At 39.8% G+C, this 18076-nt stretch overlaps 1 protein-coding gene across 6 annotated transcripts in view; it reads left to right on the forward strand.

The window, feature by feature from the left end:
* TMEM50B (transmembrane protein 50B) overlaps nt 1-16253 on the forward strand; it is a 55767-nt gene extending 39514 nt beyond the window's left edge. For all 6 annotated transcript variants that reach the window (XM_072740778.1, XM_072740780.1, XM_072740777.1 and 3 more), the window contains 6 exons: nt 2788-2920; nt 4963-5075; nt 6880-6947; nt 7497-7589; nt 11396-11453; nt 14803-16253. In XM_072740778.1, the coding sequence (XP_072596879.1) occupies nt 2822-2920; nt 4963-5075; nt 6880-6947; nt 7497-7589; nt 11396-11453; nt 14803-14848 (477 nt within the window). In that variant the 5' untranslated portion in view covers nt 2788-2821 and the 3' untranslated portion in view covers nt 14849-16253. The remainder of the gene's footprint in view (nt 1-2787; nt 2921-4962; nt 5076-6879; nt 6948-7496; nt 7590-11395; nt 11454-14802) is intronic.
* Nucleotides 16254-18076: the final 1823 nt, after the last annotated feature.

Genomic DNA, 18076 nt, shown 5'->3' on the forward strand with positions numbered 1-18076 from the left:
AGGCTCCAAGTTCCATTTGGAACTCGACTTGGGGCCTAATCTCACCACCCTGAGATCATGACCTGAGCCGAAATCAAGAGTTTGATGCCTAACTGATTGAGCCACCCAGGTGCCCCCTCATGTTCTTTTCTGAAGAATATTTTCACTAGATATTGAAATTGATTACTTAAAAAAAAAAGCACTTAAAGAAATTATTTTCACTATCCTGGCCACTTCTGTTTCTGGTGATAGATGGGTCATTGTATTATTCTATGCTATATGTAATATGTTGAAAAAATGATAGTAATATGTTGATTTTTTTTCCCCCTAAAACTACTTCAAGTATTTTTTTTTCTAATTTTCAGCTTTTGATTATGAAGTTTTCTCTGTTTAACCTTCTTGGAGTTTGCTGAGCTTCCTGGATTTATAAATTACTAATTATCACTAAACGTGGGAAATTATCAGCCATTATTTTCTCAAATATTTTTTTCCTCATTCTGTCTTTTTCTGGGACCTAGTTCAACATATATTGGATCAGATACTAGTGATCCTCTGTACACTGAGGCTCTGTTCATTTTTTTTTCTCAGTTGGGGAAAAAAAATCCCTGATCTTTAGATTGGATAATTTCTTTTGATCTTCCCTCAAGTTTACCACTCTTTTCTTCTCCTGTCCCTAATCTCCTGTTAAGTCCATTTGGTTCATTTAAAATTTCAAATATTATAATTTTCAGTTCTAAAATCTCTCCACTGAGATTCTTCATCACTTCATTTGGACCATGTTCATTTAAGTCTTTGAATGTGTTTATGGTAGCTTTAAAGTCTTTGCTAATTTCAATATCTGAGTCATTTTGGGGCCTATTTCTATTGACTTCCCCCCCCCCCCCCCCCGCCCCTGGCTTGAAAATAGATTGCATTCTTCCTGCTTCTGTGAGTGTCTAGTAATTTTTTGCTACATATTAGACATTGTGGATGATAAATTATAGATACTCTCAGTTTAGTTATCTTCATCTGAAGAGTGTCAGTTTTTGTTCTAACAGGCCGTTAAAAATGCTGGCTGAGCACCTTCAAATTGTAGACACTTGGTTTTATACCTTATTAGAGTAATGCCAAGATGTTTACTATGCCAAGATGTTTACTCATCTCTTCTGACTTGGTGGAACAAACTCTAAAATATCCTGCATTGGGCAGTAGGAGAGCTCTGCTTAGTTCTTTTAGCCTTCCAGCTTGTTTTTGTTTGTTTGTTTGTTTGTTTGTTTGTTTTCCTGCCGAGTTTCTTGAAATTTCCTCCATTTATGTTCTCTCTGGGGGATTAGCCAGGTATTTAAAGAGAGTTTATATTAAAGTGTTTGGGGCTCTTTCCTGTGACTCATTCCTTTCCAACTAGATCTTAACTCATTGTGTTTTCTTTTTTTGTTTTAATTTTTTTTTTTTTTAATTTATGATAGAGAGAGAGAGAGAGGCAGAGACACAGGCAGAGGGAGAAGCAGGCTCCATGCTGGGAGCCCGATGCGGGACTCGATCCTGGGACTCCAGGATCGCGCCCTGGGCCAAAGGCAGGCGCCAAACCGCTGCGCCACCCAGGGATCCCTCATTGTGTTTTCTTTTAAGGGTTAAATTCCCTCCAGTGTCTGCCTGCTTTTCAGCACTCTTCAGTGCTTTCAAATAGATTTTTCCCCCCTTACTTTTTGGAATTTAAGGTGTTCCTGGATCACCTCATCAAAATGTACTTTGTTTTATTATTTTTTTAAAGATTTTATTTATTTATTTATTTATTTATTTATTTATTTAAGATTTTATTTATTCTTGATAGACACAGAGGGAGAGAGAGAGAGAGGCAGAGACACAGGCAGAGGGAGAAGCAGGCCTCATGCCGGGAGCCCGATGCAGGACTCGATCCCGGGTCTCCAGGATCATGCCCTGGGCCAAAGGCAGGCGCCAAACTGCTGAGCCACCCAGGGATCCCTTCAAAATGTACTTAAAAAAATTCTCACAGCATATTATACCCTTATAGTCCTTTATGCACATGATTTTTCTCCTGCTAGTTATTGATTGCTGTGTTCCTGATAACTCTGAAACTTAGTCGTTTAAAACAACCATTTTGTTATGCTTATGGTTTACTGTGGGTCAGTAATTGGCCAAGGGCATGGCCAGGATGGTGTCTCTGCTCCATATATCTGGGGCTTCATTGGGTAAAGCTGGAAGTCTGGGTACTGGACTGGTGCAATAGCTGGAAGAGCAGTCACCTAGAAGTGGCTGCTCACACATCTGGCAGGTGGTGCTACCTGTTGGCTGGGAACCGTGGGCCAGAACACCTGTACATGGTCTCCTCACGGCATTCTGACCTTAGATTTTTTTTACATGGCAACTCAGAAGTCTGGTACTAGTGTTCTAGAGAACGAGCTACAAGCTGTGTTGCCTTTTACTATCTAGTCATAGAAGCTGTATGGCAGACATTACATAGAATCACTTCCTCTACTCTACTGGTCAGCCAGTTTTGATTGCCAAGCCTGAGTTCCAGGAGAGGGACATTGATTTCTCAGTGAAGCAGAAGTGTCAGAGAATTGGCAGACATGTTTTAAAACCATCAGGCTCATTTAGTAAATAGTAAACTTCCCCTTGTGTCCCAACACAATCCTGTGTACATGTCAGTTGGTATTCATTCAAGTATTTAATTTTTCTTCCTTAACCCTAGGTCTAGACCTAAAGCCAATTTCTGTTTAAAACTTTAAGAAAGGAAAAGATATTTCACTTCTTAAAAACATTTCCTTAGATTTGATTATTTTCTGTCTTTTTATTTGTCGAATACAGAGTTTAATGAAAAATCCATGCTTACGGGGTGAAAATGGCAGGCTTCCTCGATAATTTCCGTTGGCCAGAATGTGAATGTATTGACTGGAGTGAGAGAAGAAATGCTGTGGCTTCTGTGGTGGCAGGCATATTGGTAAGTGAAAAGGCCTGGTTGGTGACACTTTGCCTAATTTTTTGCCCTAAAAAAAATTTTTTTTTTAAGATTTTATTTTTTTATTCATGAGAAACACAGAGAGAAAGAGAGAGGCAGAGACACAGGCAGAGAGAGAGGCAGGCTCCCCTTGGGGAGCCCAATGTGGGATTTGATCCCAGGACCCAGAGATCATGCCCTGAGTCAAAGGCAGACGCTCAACCACTGAGTCACCCAGGCATCCCTTTGCCCTGAAAATTGTCAATTCCTTTGGATCACGAATACCTTTTCAGAAGTGTTTATTTCACTGTTATTTTAGAGGAATAATTAGAATTCTAGGTATTGCTGAACAAAACATGGTAAGCAAGCCCTGGGTTGGTTTGACTTTATAAATTTGTTAAACTTAATATCTTCAGTTCAAGTGATAATACAATTATTACAAGCAGTAGCATTTTTTAAGTTAATGATACAATATAAGTCCTGTAAGCTCATCAGAGGCTTGGAATTTGATAACCAAACAGTGTTGTGACTCACTGAGATTCAGGATGTGTAGACAGCAGTAAGGACCTGAGGCTGTGTTAGAACTGAAGCCCTGCAGTGCTCTAGGGAAGGGACCCCAGCCCAGTTACCCCCCGCTGCAGCTCTGACAGGGAAATGAGAGGAAGACATTTGTGGAGGAAACACTTGCTTCGTTTTCTTCCTAACATTTTTTTTTTCTTTTTCAATTTTTTATTACAAAACATGTTAAGCATGTATAGTCAACAAAAATAGAATGGGATCAAGAACCCTACTCACCCCATGTTCATACAGTCCAGCTTCAGAAAAAAAAACACGACCATCTTGCTTTAGTGTTCCATCATCTACTCCCTGCCCTCACTGAGTTTCTGAAGCCAATTTCAGTATCCATTACATTTTTAAAATGTATCTCTTTCAGTATACAGTTCTATACCTGAGGTCTAGTAGAAAAAAAATAAATAACCCAGAGCAGGAATTAAAGATAATTGTGAATTCTCTACTTTTTTTATGTGCTCTGTGGTCATCTCACCTGCACTTAATTTGTCCATGACATTCTTTAAAAGTTCCTCTAAGTCTTTTCAGCTTAGTTTACATAGAAACATTGCATTTTACAAACTTGTGTTCAGACAGGCAGCATTTAATCAAACTGCATCATCGATTAAAACTGCAGCAGGCTTAAATAGTTTTGGAGACATGACAGCTGACCCTTGGTAATGCAGCTCATTTGTGGAAGCAGAAGAGCTTGGGCATATCAAAGAGGAAGGTTCTCTGGAGAGAATGAAACACTCAGGTAATCAGGAGCTGGTTAGCTGGAGGTTACTTAAGAGAGCTTCAGGGGCGCCTGGGCGGCTCAGTTAGTTAAGCATCCGACTCCTGATTTTGGCTCAGGTCATGATCTCAGGGTTGTGAGATCCGGCTCTGTGTTGGGCTCTGCACTCAGCTGGGAGTCTGCTGGAGATTCTCTTCCTCTGCCCTTCCCTCTGTGCGCATGTGTGCTCGCGCTCTGGCGCTCAAATAAATAAATAAATAAATTATATATTCTAATTTATTCAGAGAGAGAGAGATAGAGGCAGAGATACAGGCAGAGGGAGAAGCAGGCTCCATGCAGGGAGCCCGACGTGGGACTCGATCCCGGGATCGCACCCTGGGCTGCAGGCACGCTAAACCACTGCACCACCCGGGCTGCCCTAAATAGTATATTTTAAAAAGAGAGCTTCAGTGCATGTAATTATGGAGGATAAAAGAAGAAGATAATTCGTTCCAGATAACACATTATTTTTATCTTGAATTGAGAGCAGAACTTCAGGATCTTACACTGATTTGATTAGCTAAGTTTACCTCAGATGTTATCCAGAGTAAGTCAACAAGGGATTCTTATTTGTTATATTTCCACATCCAAAACTCTAAAGTAGAAATACATTACGTTTCATTTATATGGTCTGTAGAAATATAGGAATATTACAGAGCAAGTAACTTCATGCTAAGCCAAAGTGGTAGTGTTATCTTAATGACTTGGGCTCTTGCACAAGTTTTTTACAGGTTGGTGGATAATGATTGATGCTGCCGTGGTGTACCCTAAGCCAGAGCAGTTGAACCATGCCTTTCATACGTGTGGTGTGTTCTCCACATTGGCTTTCTTCATGTAAGTATGAAGGTAATTCTTAATTCAAGATTGTTTTCCAAAAAACATGTTTTCCTTATAGTTTTTAATATCTGGAATAACCTTTTAATAATCAATGGATTCTTCTTTGACATGATAAATATATATTTTTCCCCATTTTATTAAGATTTTAAAAATCAAGAATGAGTGTTGAATTTAGTCACATATCTTTTTAGCATCTATAGATTATCACATGATTTTTCTTATAATATTGTTAAACTGGTCAGTACTGTATTTTATCAGTCCCAAGATTATTTTTTATATTCGAATATTTCTGAATATGGGAGTGCTTCTTTTAATCAGTGTTACCTTATAATTACAGTTGATTTTATATATATGTAAATTTTGGTGGTGGAGAATAAGAGGGTGGGAGGAGAGAATCTATTTTTTTTTTAAGATGTTTATTTATTTATTTGAGGGAGAGAGTGCAGGCACATGGAAAAGAGCCGAAGGGAGCAGAGGGAGAGGCATAAGCAGACTCCACGCTGGGCAGACTTGGGGTCATGACCTTGAGATCATGACCTGAGCTAAAATCAAGAGTCTGATGCTTAACCCACTGAGCCACCCAGGCGCCCCACAATTGATAATATTCCTTTTTCTTGGTGGTAAAAAAAAATAATCATGGATCATAAAAAATCAGTGGCATCTTAGATTTAATGAAATATGTTACATTTCTAGATTGTTTTTTAGAGAATCATTCCTTGAGTATTGTAACACATGGAACTTTTAGCATGGAGAATAATTTATTTTTTTAATATTTGTGTTTGCCAGTAGCTGACAGGAGGGGGGATTGGCCTCTAATGAGATTGGCCTATGGCTTTTCTTTTTTATTAAATCATTTTTGGGCTTATCTGTTAAATCTCACTTCATAAAAGAGTTTGGAAACTTTCTGTGGATATCTTTTATTAATTTTAAAAACTATGTTAAAACATTAAGATTACATAATTTCCTTATACTATACTTTTAAAGAGTTATAAAAGTTAAATTGTGGGGGTACCTGGATGGCTCAGTGAATTAAGTGTCCAACTCTTGATTTTGGCTCAGAGTCATGAGATTGAGCCCCCTGTTGGCTCCACACTGGGCATGGAGCCTGCTTAAGATTCTCTCTCCCTCTCCTCCTGCCCCTCCCTACCCTGCTGGTGCGCTCTTTCTCTCTCTAAATAAATATTTTTTAAAAAGTTAAATTGTAGAAGGTAGAACTACTTACATCTATTAAGAGTGCAGAGAAGAGGCTTTTCTGCTATACATACTATACTATCTACATTTCTATTATAAATGCACCTTGCTCTAACAAAAATGGGAAGAGCATGAGTAAAGTGGGCCTGTTTATTATATAGACATCAAATGTGTGACTTTGAGAAATGGATCAGAGAAAATCACTTGACCTTTAACAAAAAGAGGAACTTAACTCTTGATTATAATGAGAACCTTAAAATACGATGACTCACCCTGACTCATTCAGGTGTAAATATAAAATAGGCGAAGAACTCAGAAAATTGGCCCCTCTTTCATAATCTCTGGACACAAGTGATAGTAAATTCTTCTTCTTCTTTTTTTTTTTTAGTGATAGTAATTTCTTAAAACTAAGTATGTTTTCTGGGTGAAGTTTAGGTAAAGAGTTCTGTAACCTTTCTATCCATGAGAATATTTGTTAAGTTAAAAAGAAATGTTCAGTTGTCCAGATACTGACTTTAATTAGGAGATGTTTCTCTTCGAAATGATATATAAACATCTGTGACTATCTTAGCAACATCCAAGCTTAAGAGATGATTTTGTGTTGTTGCAGGATAAATGCTGTGTCCAATGCTCAGGTGAGAGGTGACAGCTATGAAAGCGGCTGTTTAGGAAGAACAGGTAAAGGCACTTGAGTTGTCAGTGTACACTGGCAAAGAGGGATTTATCAGCAGAAAATAAAAGGTCTCTTTATATAGGCCTAGTTATGATTGTATATAATTGTTAAAATTACTCCTAGAAGTTCTATTTTAGTCATGTTTTACTGCTCATAGTATATAAATAAAATGTTATTATTTAAAATCAATGGCTGTTGGAATCCAGGTTACTCCTCTGGCAAAGCTAATGATGGCTTTAGGGTTTAATTAATCAGTTAATCAATTCAGTCATATAATTACTTAGATGCTCACCTAGCTTAGTTCGCTAGGGTATTAGTTTCTCTAGCCAGCAGAAAGATGATTTTCTTTTTTTTCCTCTTCCCAAGTGTGGCTTAACCCCTTTTAATTTGTTTTTTAAGTCTTTATTCATTTAATTGTTAGAGCAGGTGTATGGGAATATGTGGCTGTCTTTGATATGCATAGCATGTATTAAGTTAATGGTGTTTCCATTGCAACTCATTCTTAAGACAGCTGCAGAAATGAGTGGAAATCCTAAAGCCTGTTCTTTATATAGGTGCTCGAGTTTGGCTCTTCATTGGTTTCATGTTGATGTTTGGATCACTTATTGCTTCCATGTGGATTCTCTTTGGTGCATATGTTACCCAAAGTAAGTATTTATTTCTCCTTTTTATTTCTTTTTTTCTTAAATTAATTAACTAATTAATTTTACTCCCTCTTTTATTTCATAGAGATTCACATACGTCTTTTACATGTAGCGTAGTCCGTTAGCTCCACCTGGAGTAAAATTTAGTGTAACTATTCACTTAGCTTGAAGATACCTAAGTTGTTTAATAAAACCTCTCAGTGGGGTCGCTGAGTGCAGTGGGATAACTTGGTTGTGGAATCTAAGCCACTGACAAGACCAGGTAACTCTCAGCCATTTCTAGAGCTTCTGATTACCTTCTTTACCCTGGACAGCCAGGCTGTATACTCGAGGTCCATATACTGAGGGTTGTAAGTGGTAAAGTGGGAAATCTGTACAGATCTACAATCCCATGTACATAATCCTAAAATCCACAAAGTGCTGGAAGTTAGGTTTCTCATAACCAGATTGGCAGCCAAACCTGACTTAAGTTGACAGGGGCTCCTTATGGTCTTTATTCCATTGAATTGATATTCAGATGTTTTCTTGCTAGAATGTGGTTGTATTTCCTTGTGGAGGCTGGTCCCAACAGAGCTGGGCTGCTATGTTGTATTTCTGCCCTGCATCACCATTCCTACATGTGAAAATTTCTGAATTCCAAAACATACCTTGCCTCGAGAGTTTCAGCTCAGGGGTATAAACCCCAGTATTCCACTGAGATGTCCTCTTTCCAACCCAGCCTGGAATTTTTTAGGCATAGGTACAGGGGAGATTTTTAGGGGTAAGACTGAAGACATGACTGTAGCCTTCATGCAGAAACCTGCTCACTCACTCAGTGGAGTGAGCTCACAGTGCACCATCCTGAGTTTTGTGGCTGCTCCAGGCACCATGGTTTTCCTCCAGGATGGGGTCAAAAGGCAGGATCCAGTCTCAGAAGAACCTGCTTCTCTCCCTTCACTTCAAAGACCAGGAGTCTGTTTCAGATAACACGTAACACCACTTATTCATCCTCTGATCCCTCTACCCCTGCAATCTCTTTGTCACTCTGCTTAACTGCCGCATGGCCTTGTCCTTACCCACAGCTGATGTTTTAATACCCTTGATAGGACCCCTTCAGTTCCTAGCTCTATCTTTGAAAATTTTTGTCTTTCACTCAGCACAAAATAACTTATTTCCTGGAGCACCTGGGGGGCTCAGTGATTGAGTGTCTACCTTCAGCATAGGTCATGATCCAGGGGTCCTGGGATCAAATCCCACATTGGGCTCCCTGCTCAGCAGGGAATCTGCTTCTCCTTCTGCCCCTCCCTCTGCTTGTGTGCGCTCTCTCTCTCTCTCTCTCTCTCTCACATGCTCTCTCTCAAGGAAATAAATAAAATCTTAAAAAAAAAAAAAGTACAAGTGGTTGACTGCTGTTTAGATAGTATTGTTCATCAAATATATCTAAAATGTAGGGGTGCCTGACTGGCTCAGTTGGAGGGGCAGTGTACAACTCTTGATCTCAGGGTTGTGAGTTTGAGCCCCACGTTGGGTGTAGAGATTACAAGGAAGGAAGGAAGGAAGGAAGGAAGGGAGGAAGGAAGGGAGAGAGAGAGAAAGAAAAGAAAGAAAGTTATTTTAATTAAAAATACTAATGGAGGACACAGTTCTAGTATGAACCTCATGTAAAGTGCTTTATTAAAAACGGCTTTATTAAGATATAATTTGCATCTCAAGTAATTTACCCCTTTAAAGTGTATGTTTCAGTGTTTTTAATATACCTAGAGTTGTGCTACCATCACACAATCCAATTTTTTTTTAAAAGATTTTATTTATCTGAAGGGGGCTGGAGAGCATAAGTCAGGGGAGGGGCAGAGGGAGAAACAGACTCCCCCCACTGAGCAGGGAGCCTGATGGCAAGCATGATCCCAGGACCCTATGCCGAAGTCAGACACTCAACCACCTGAGCCACCCAGGCACCCCACACTCTGATTTTAGAACGCTGTCATCCCAAAAGAAACCCCTTACTCATTAGCAGTCACTTCCATTACCTTCTCCACCAGCCCTAGATAACCACTAATCTGTCTTTGTAGATTTGCCTATTTCATATAAATGCAATCATGTAGGGAAGTGTGTTTTAAGCTCACTCTGTCCCTGACTCTAAGTACTATTACTGATTTCCTTGGAAAATCTACTTAGTGACTTCAAGCAACTGGTGGAACTTTCCAGTTTCTGTTGTGAAAATGGGCATAAATTATCATTTCTGGAAGGTGTGTAGGGAAGTAGGAAGTTTGTAAAGGTTGTGCAGTCATTGGTTGTGTGTTTTTTTTTTAAATAACTAGTACACAATGAGAAATTTCTCAATTGTGGGGACGCCTGGGTGGCTCAGCAGTTGAGTGTCTGCCTTTGGCTCAAGGCATGATCCCCCGGGGTCCTGAGATCGAGTCCCGCATTGGGCTCCCCACAGGGAGCCTTCTCCCTCTTTCTGTGCCTCTGTCTATCTCACTCATGAATAAATAAATAAAATAAAATAAAAAAAGAAATTTCTCAGTTATGGATTTCATCTTTTTATTTGTATAGCAATGCTCATTATATATACTTTCCTGTTTATAAATTGAATATGCTTTTGCTTCAGAGAGCATTTCTGACACGTATTTCAAATCTTTTGTTGTGCAGATTTTCTTGACCTATGACTAATCATAATAGCAGCTAACATTTACATAGCACTTTATGGGCCAAGTACTATTTGAAGCACTATACACACAGTCATACATTTCTTATACTCTGTGGGGTAGGTGCTGTTATAATGCCCATTTTACAAAGGAGGAAACTAAGGCATAATAAGGCTAAATAATTTGCCCACTGTAAGTATACAGATTATTAGACTACTAAATCATCAAGAATTAAATTGTATCTTTCTAACATTTTTTTAAAAGATTTTATTTATTTATTCATGAGAGAGAGAGAGACAGAGACATAGGCAGATGGAGAAGCAGGCTCCCATGGGGAGCCTGATGCGGGACTTGATCCCGCCCGGGATCCTGGGATCACAACCTGAGCCAAAGGCAGACATTCAACCACTAAGCCACCCAGGCACCCCCATTTTTGTATTTCTATACAATAGTTTTCCCCCCACCTTTTCCATGGGGGTTATGTACCAAGACACCCCCCCCCATGGATGCCTGCAACCATGGAGAGTACTGAACCCTATCTATACTCTGATATCCCTATACATGAAGAGCTATGATAAAGTTTGAGGAGCTATGATAAAATTTGAACACAGTAAGAAATTAACCACAAGGACTAATAAAATGGAACAATTATAACAGTATACTGTAATAAGTTACATGAATATGGCCTCTCTCTCTCTCTCAAAATATCTTGTACTATAATCACCCTCTCATTCTGGTGATGATGTGAGATAACAACACATCTGTGTGACTAGATGAAGGGAGGTGAGTGATGTAGCTTTAGGCTACTGGTGACCTACTGATGACCCATCAGGAGGATCATCTGCTTGACCGAGGATAAGTGAAACCTCAAGAGGCAAAACTGCAAATAAGGGCAGAGTGAGCTACTGCTGCTTCCTTAGCAGTTCTCTTGCAGCTACAAGCATAGGAATCTCCTTAGACAAAAAAGAGAACCTATGAAGTTCACTGTCTTTTATCCAGAGTGAGAACAAGATGTTTTGGGAGAATAAGATGGACATTTTCTTCCTAAAGTTTCATCATAGATAATGAATAATAGCCGTATTTTATAATATACAGAGCATGTCATTGTGAGTGGCACAAATACTGCACCACTGCCATTTGCCTTTTGCAATCTTCTAATCTGTTTTTACTTTGTATGTGCAGATACTGATGTTTATCCAGGATTAGCTGTGTTTTTTCAAAATGCCCTTATATTTTTTAGGTAAGTTGCCTAATTTCTTAACCACACCTAAAGCATTTACAGAAATCTCACTTCATTATAAGAGCAGCATATAGAATGGAACATGTATAAATCCCTTGAATTAGTTAACAGTGTGTAGAACTTCTTTGAAAAGGTGAAAATTCCACTGTTGTATAAAGGGGCATATGTAAACTATTTAATTGGGGTCCTGCTCTGAGCTAAGAGCTCAGCTGGATGATTTATATATGTTGCCTTGCAGTTCCCATGTAATTGTCTAAAATACTACTTAGAAACCAGGTGATGCTCCCATTTTATAGATGAGGAAATAAGGTTCAAAGCCTACTTCGGGACACCCAGCTAGTAATTGCAGAGCAGAGACTTGAACCCAGACTACTCTTCCATAGCCTATTAAAAACCATATCAGGTTTTATTTAAAAAAGAAAAACAGAAATCAGATTTAATATATGTTATTATCATGTCATATACAAAACCGGTTAGGAAATTGAATTTTTGATTAAGTATTTAAGAAAAGTAAATATAAAAACAAAGCAAAAGTATTTTTCAGGGGCAATCTTCTAAAAAAAACCCTAAAATAAAGCTCATGGGGTACCTGGGTGGCTTAGTTGGTTAAGCATCTGACTCTTGATCTCAGCTTGGGTCATGATCTCAGGCTCATGAGTTTGAGCCCCACATTGGAACCTACTAATAAAAATATTAAGCCCATATCCTATGCCTTTCAGAATGAATGTCTTTTAACATAAAGATAAGTATTTTAGGCATCCACTTATAAATTTATAGCCCTACCCCCCAAATCATTAAGATCTAAGCGTTGAAGAACTTTGTTTTTGTCACTGTTTTAAAGCAACCTGATTATGATGTGCTGAGATGAAGCCTTCTGCATGTTTATTCTGTTTGGGGTTCATCGAGTTTCTTGGATCTCTCTGTGGGTTTCGTTTTCATTGAATTTGGAATCTTTTCAGCCATTATTTTATTCAAAGATTTTCCCCTGTCCATCCCACTGTCGTCGGAATCCATATATACTGGGCTGCTTGAGTCATTACCCCTAGTACTTCGTCCTTTTTTGGTTTTTGTTTTCTGTGTTTCATTTGGGACACTTGCTCTTGTTATATCTTTATGGTCACACTAGTCTCCTCTCCTGCAGGTGTCCACTATCACTCCTATCCAGGGGTGTGTCACCTCAGACACATGGGTTTCATCTCCATTTGCTTGATTTTCCTTATTTCTCCTTAACATGCTCACGCTCTCCAGCACCTCCTTGAACATAGGACGCATGTTTATTAACTGTTTCAGAGTTCCTCTGTGTCAGTTCTGAGTCTCTTCTTGTTAATTTCTACTCTCTTTATTTTGGGTCTTTCTCCTTCCAGTTGCTTCTTCACATGCAGCTGGTTGTGGGGGTAGGGGCTGGATTTTTTGGCATTCCTTTAAACATTTTTGATCTTCATCCTGGGTGCACTTAGGTCACTTGGAGACAGTTAGATCCTTTTGAGTCGCGCTTGTAAGCTTTGGAGGACAGAGCCAGAGCTGACCCAGTCTAGGGGTGACATGTCCCCTGACTAAGGGGGTGCATTTTGTGCGCCATCGATTCTGAGGCTTCCCACTGCTTAGGAGGTTGGGAAGTCTTCCCAGCCCTGTGACAGCTCTGGGACTTACTCCTTCCCTCTCCTTGAGTAGTTTCTTCACATTCATCTGCTCATCAGTTCTCAGCAGAAGATTCAAGGGGAGTCTCCTGCATGTCTCCCTCTCTCCTTAGCCGTGTGTACTCTGCCTCATGGACTGTAGCCGCTTTGGCCTCTCTGAACTCTCAGCTCCGTCCCCTCCGTTTAAGGAGACCGCTGTGCTCTGCTCTCTTACTGCATCATGGCCTGGACACTCGTGGCTTTCAAAGATGTTTGATGGTTCCTGCTGTCTTGTAATTATTTCCTGGCATGTGACCAACAGTCCTTTGGGGATACAGTTAAGTTTTCCTGAAGACATCTTAGGCACTGTTTAGAGTTTTAAGATCTTAGATCTTCAAGATCTTTCAAGATCTCAGATATCAGATCTTGAAACTCTAATCTAGGGACACCTGGGTAGCTCAGTGGTTGAGCATCTGCCTTCAGTTCAGGTCGTGATCCTGGGGTCCTGGGATTGAGTTCCGCATTGGGCTCCCTGTAGGGAGCCTGCTTCTCCCTCTGCCTGTGTCTGCCTGTCTTTCTGTGTTGTTCATGAATAAATAAATACAATCTTAAAAAAAAAGAAAGAAAGAAAGAAAAACTCCTGTGCTCATGTGGCCTGGCTACTGCATTAACTGAATGCTCAGCTCAGAGCCTGGCAAGTTAACCAACCTCCTGTGTGCTTCCTCTGTGCTGGGCCTTTCTAAGTAGCAGAGTGTGGCTCCTATGTCTGTGGCCACTCTTCCTCTGCTTCCTTTGCAGCTGGCCCTCCACCCACTGGCTACTAACTTTTGAAGTTTCTTACGGCTCAAGTCCAGGCCTCTTCTCCCTCAAAGTGAACTCCTTTATGCTCAAGACCTTGATTACTGCATATATGCCAATGAGTCACAAGGGTCTGTCTCCACGTCTGAACCAAGTATCCACTTTCCTCCCTCTCCCGGGTGGCTGACATTTCAAATCCAACACATTCCGTGTACCCACAGCTCAACTTACGGCCCCAGCGTGCCCTACCTCTGTCCCCTGCACCTTCCTTCTTCCCCCTGTACTTCACCAAGATCATTTCCACCCTTCCTTCAGATCTCAGCTCAGCCGCCACTTTCTCAGGAAGACCTTCTCGACCTCTCTAGCTACTTCTATTTCACTTTCTTGGCACCAGGTGTGTCGCCTTTACAGCATTTTTTTGCTGTTGAAATTTGATGGTCTTCCTCAGGCTCTCAACTCTGCTTGTGAGTACCATTTGCTTTGCTGTGACTCCAACATTCCTAGCACTTAGCTAGGACCCGCTGCCTAGCCAGTCCTCCGGGGACAGTAATTATATGGTAAATGAATGAAGAAATGTGGCCTGGTCTGTTTTAGGATTCCTTGGTTATCATAGCCCAGGTATGACCTAAGCTCAGCGATGTAAAGTGGCCCTCATCCCTGTGCTATGAGAAATGCCTCTTTTCCTTACAGGTTTTCTATCTAATAACTTCCCAGGCTTTAAGAAAGTCTATTTAATCAACCAAGCTTAGCCATCAAGGCCAACAAACTGCTGTATAAAATGAGCACATTCAGACCAGTACCACTGCAGTCTTTATTTTTAGAAATTGATCCAAAGGAACCAGGGAGGTACCTGTCAAAGCATGCTTAGAAAGTGACTTCTTTGTTGCTCATTCCCATGCACTGTTTCCTCATGATTTCTTTTAATATCTTTCTAGCACTCTGATCTACAAATTTGGAAGAACTGAAGAGCTTTGGACCTGAGAGCACTTCTTAGAGCACACTTCCTTTTCTTTTGTTATATTTGTAGATAAGTTTTCTTCCCTCGACATGATTTACACATTGCCAAATGGGGTAGATTGTACATTAAATGTTCTGTTTCTTTACACTTCTGTGCTCTGAGTTTTAAAATAGTTTGATGAAGTTTCTGTGCTTTTTTAAAAATCATTTAATAGATTGTTAATATGTATATACTATAAAACTATATGGATGGGGTGATAAGAATCAGTTTTTTATTCCTGAAGACTTAAAAGCTTGATCTTTTCCTTGAGCCAGGGTTATATCTTCATGTCATTTTAAGAGTTAACCATTGTGTTTTAGTATCTTTAATTTCTGAAGATGTGCAAAAAAAAATAAAAAATACAGCTCCATGTACCTGAAATAAGCACTGAGCCATTAGAAAGGATATTTCAGCAAGTTGTAATTTATTTTGGCTTAAAGATGAGATTTTTTAAAGGAAAGGTGTTTGTTCATATGTATTAAAGAAGTGGACTTTTATATGAAGATTTTTTAAATGCCTGAAGGACCAGTTTGAAAGCCTCTTTTAAAGACAATTCCTCCAACGTGACTTTGAGAACGAATAATACGAGGTCAAATAAGCTCAGCTTCATATGGTTAATGTGAAAAGGCTGTAAGGCAGCTCAGCAACATGCTTCTTGTAAAAGCAGCTCCAGGGATCCATCTAATGGGATTCTCTTTTGGCAGGCTGTTATTTTCTGACATTACAAAATTCAGCATCAAGCAAGTTTGAGACAATTGCAGTCTAAAAGCATGAACCATATAACAAAAACTGGAATAATTAGTTTCAAGATAAAGCACTTCTTCCCAAAGGGAATCATTATGACCTAGTGAAAAATTAGGCATTTCTTCCACTTAGTTACCACCTGCAAGTGTCTCTCTGCGGTAGCTCTTGCACTTTGGGTGAACTCTTCCTGCAAAATATATCTTTAACCTAAAAGTCCATATTCCAGTCGAAACCTTCTTTTGCTGAGTTTGAAACACTTTTTTTGCACCGTGTGTATTCCTAGGAGAGATGTCAAAGCGATGGTAGGGTCCTTTATTGCTATGTTTGCTTTATAGAGGCTTTGTGTTGCACTTTTTTCCTCCAGAGGGATTTTACAGCACCTTTTGTGGTAAGACAGAATAATAGCAATGGTATTAATATGCAGCTTCTAACAAGCCTTATTTTGATTTTACCTTCTCTCCTCTCTGAGAGGATTTACCGTGCACAGAGTATGAAGCGGTTGTGGAATGCTGTGCATTTGTCTAGATGCCTTCTTGTTTCATTACCCCTCCCAGTGTCAGTTGTCTTGCTTCCAACAACTTGTAAGACCATTTACTGGTTGCCACTCTCTTGTAACGTGTTGCAATAAATATTACTTCTCACACATCCCAATATTGTGAAATCATTTGGAGAAAACGAACCATAAGAATCTGCTTGTTGTTCACTTTCAGTTATTCGAGTGGACCTGGTCAAAGAAGCAGTTTCTCTTTGTGACATAAAGAGAAATACATTATGCTCAGACTCGTAAAATGCTAGTATGAAGGCTAGCAAAGGGCGTGCTGGAAGACCAACTGAAATAGTGGCTGTTGTCTCTATTCCTGATTCTGGCATGAATTTGTTTTGTACTTGTGAGCAAATCACTCAATCTTCCTCTGTTTACTCACTTAAAAAAGGCGTGTCTGGGGGGGTAATGTTCATACCCTTACAGGTATTGTAAGAAAAGATGGAGCCCTCCATAATCATCTAAAAATACATGAGGGGCACCTGGGTGACTCAGTTGGTTAAGAGTACAACTCTTGGTTTCAGGTCAGAATCTCATGGTTGTGAGATTGAGCCCCCCATCGGGTTCCACACTCAGTGTGGAGTCTGCTTTAGATTCTCTCTCCCTCTCTTTCCCCTCTTCTCCTTCCTGCTCACTCTCTCTAAAATAAATTTTAAAAATCTTAAAAAAAAAAAATACGTGGGTTTCCCTTAATAGAAAGTTCTCCCTGTTACACAGGTTCAATGGCTGTGAATTTGAGTGTCTTTTGGTGTTTTTAGGTAGACCAGCATTACCAAAGCATTCTGTTTTATTATACTGTTTCTTAGATCCTGGTATTCCTAGTGGTGTTGCCACTATGAAAAAAGTCTAAATGTTTCCATTATATAAATTTTGATATGTATCAACATAATGAAGTAGCAAGGTTGAACCGGAAAGATTGATGTTAAGTCACATAACGTTTGCATAATATTTGCTACTTGAGCAAGAGCCCCACCCATATGTTTGACATTGAACTCAGGGTCTCAACATTTTTCCACAATGGAAGGGTTTTCAGTCATCATGTCAGCTTCATTGTTCCATCTTATTTTTTTTAAGATTTTATTTATTCATGAGAGACACACAGTGAGAGAGAGGCAGAGACACGGGCAGAGGGAGAAGCAGGCTCCCTGTGGGGAGCCCGATGCAGGACTCGATCCTAGGTCTCCAGGAGCAGGGCCTGGGCTGAAGGCGGTGCTAAACCGCTGAGCCACCCGGGCTGCCCCATTGTTCCATTTTAGATTCAGTTACTTCACATGAAATCATCTCTGCCAATTTTACGAATTTATCCCAGTTTTTCCTGTACCCTCTTGTCATCGCACTCTCATTTTGATTCTGTTTAAAGTTTATACAGGTTTGAGGCTACTTCAAGACAATCTCAAGTAACAGCCTATTAAATCCTGAGGGAGAAACATCCGATGTTAATTTTATTCTCTTAACAATTAGACACGTTTTGTGGTTAACAGAGGGTGCAGTTAGGTTAGAGCAAGCTCTTCACTGTATCATCTGTCCAGACAGGAAAAATTAAAGTAGAAGCTACTTGATGTAAAAATTCTTATTTAACTTTGTTGATTGTTTTTCTTAATTCTTTGATGGAAAACAAAGGAATAGGGACAGCTGAGTGGCTCGATCCATTGGGCATTTGCCTTCGGCTCAGGTCATGATCCTGAGGTCCTGGGATCGAGTCCCGCATCAGGCTCCCTGCTCCCTGCTCCCTTCTCCTGCTCCCTCTCCTGCTCTCTTCCAAATAAATAAAAATAAAATCTTAAAAAAAAAAAAAAAACCCAACAACCTACGTAGGAACAGCCTGGAGTGACTGGTAGTTTCGGTGCTTTTCTGGAGATTTATGGAGGAAAATCAAGGTATACTTTGATCCTGGAGTAGATCTTCACCTTGAGGGAATTGTGGCAAT

The sequence above is a fragment of the Vulpes vulpes genome, chromosome 15 (genome assembly GCF_048418805.1).
Source record: "Vulpes vulpes isolate BD-2025 chromosome 15, VulVul3, whole genome shotgun sequence".
In the NCBI taxonomy this organism is placed as follows: domain Eukaryota; kingdom Metazoa; phylum Chordata; class Mammalia; order Carnivora; family Canidae; genus Vulpes; species Vulpes vulpes.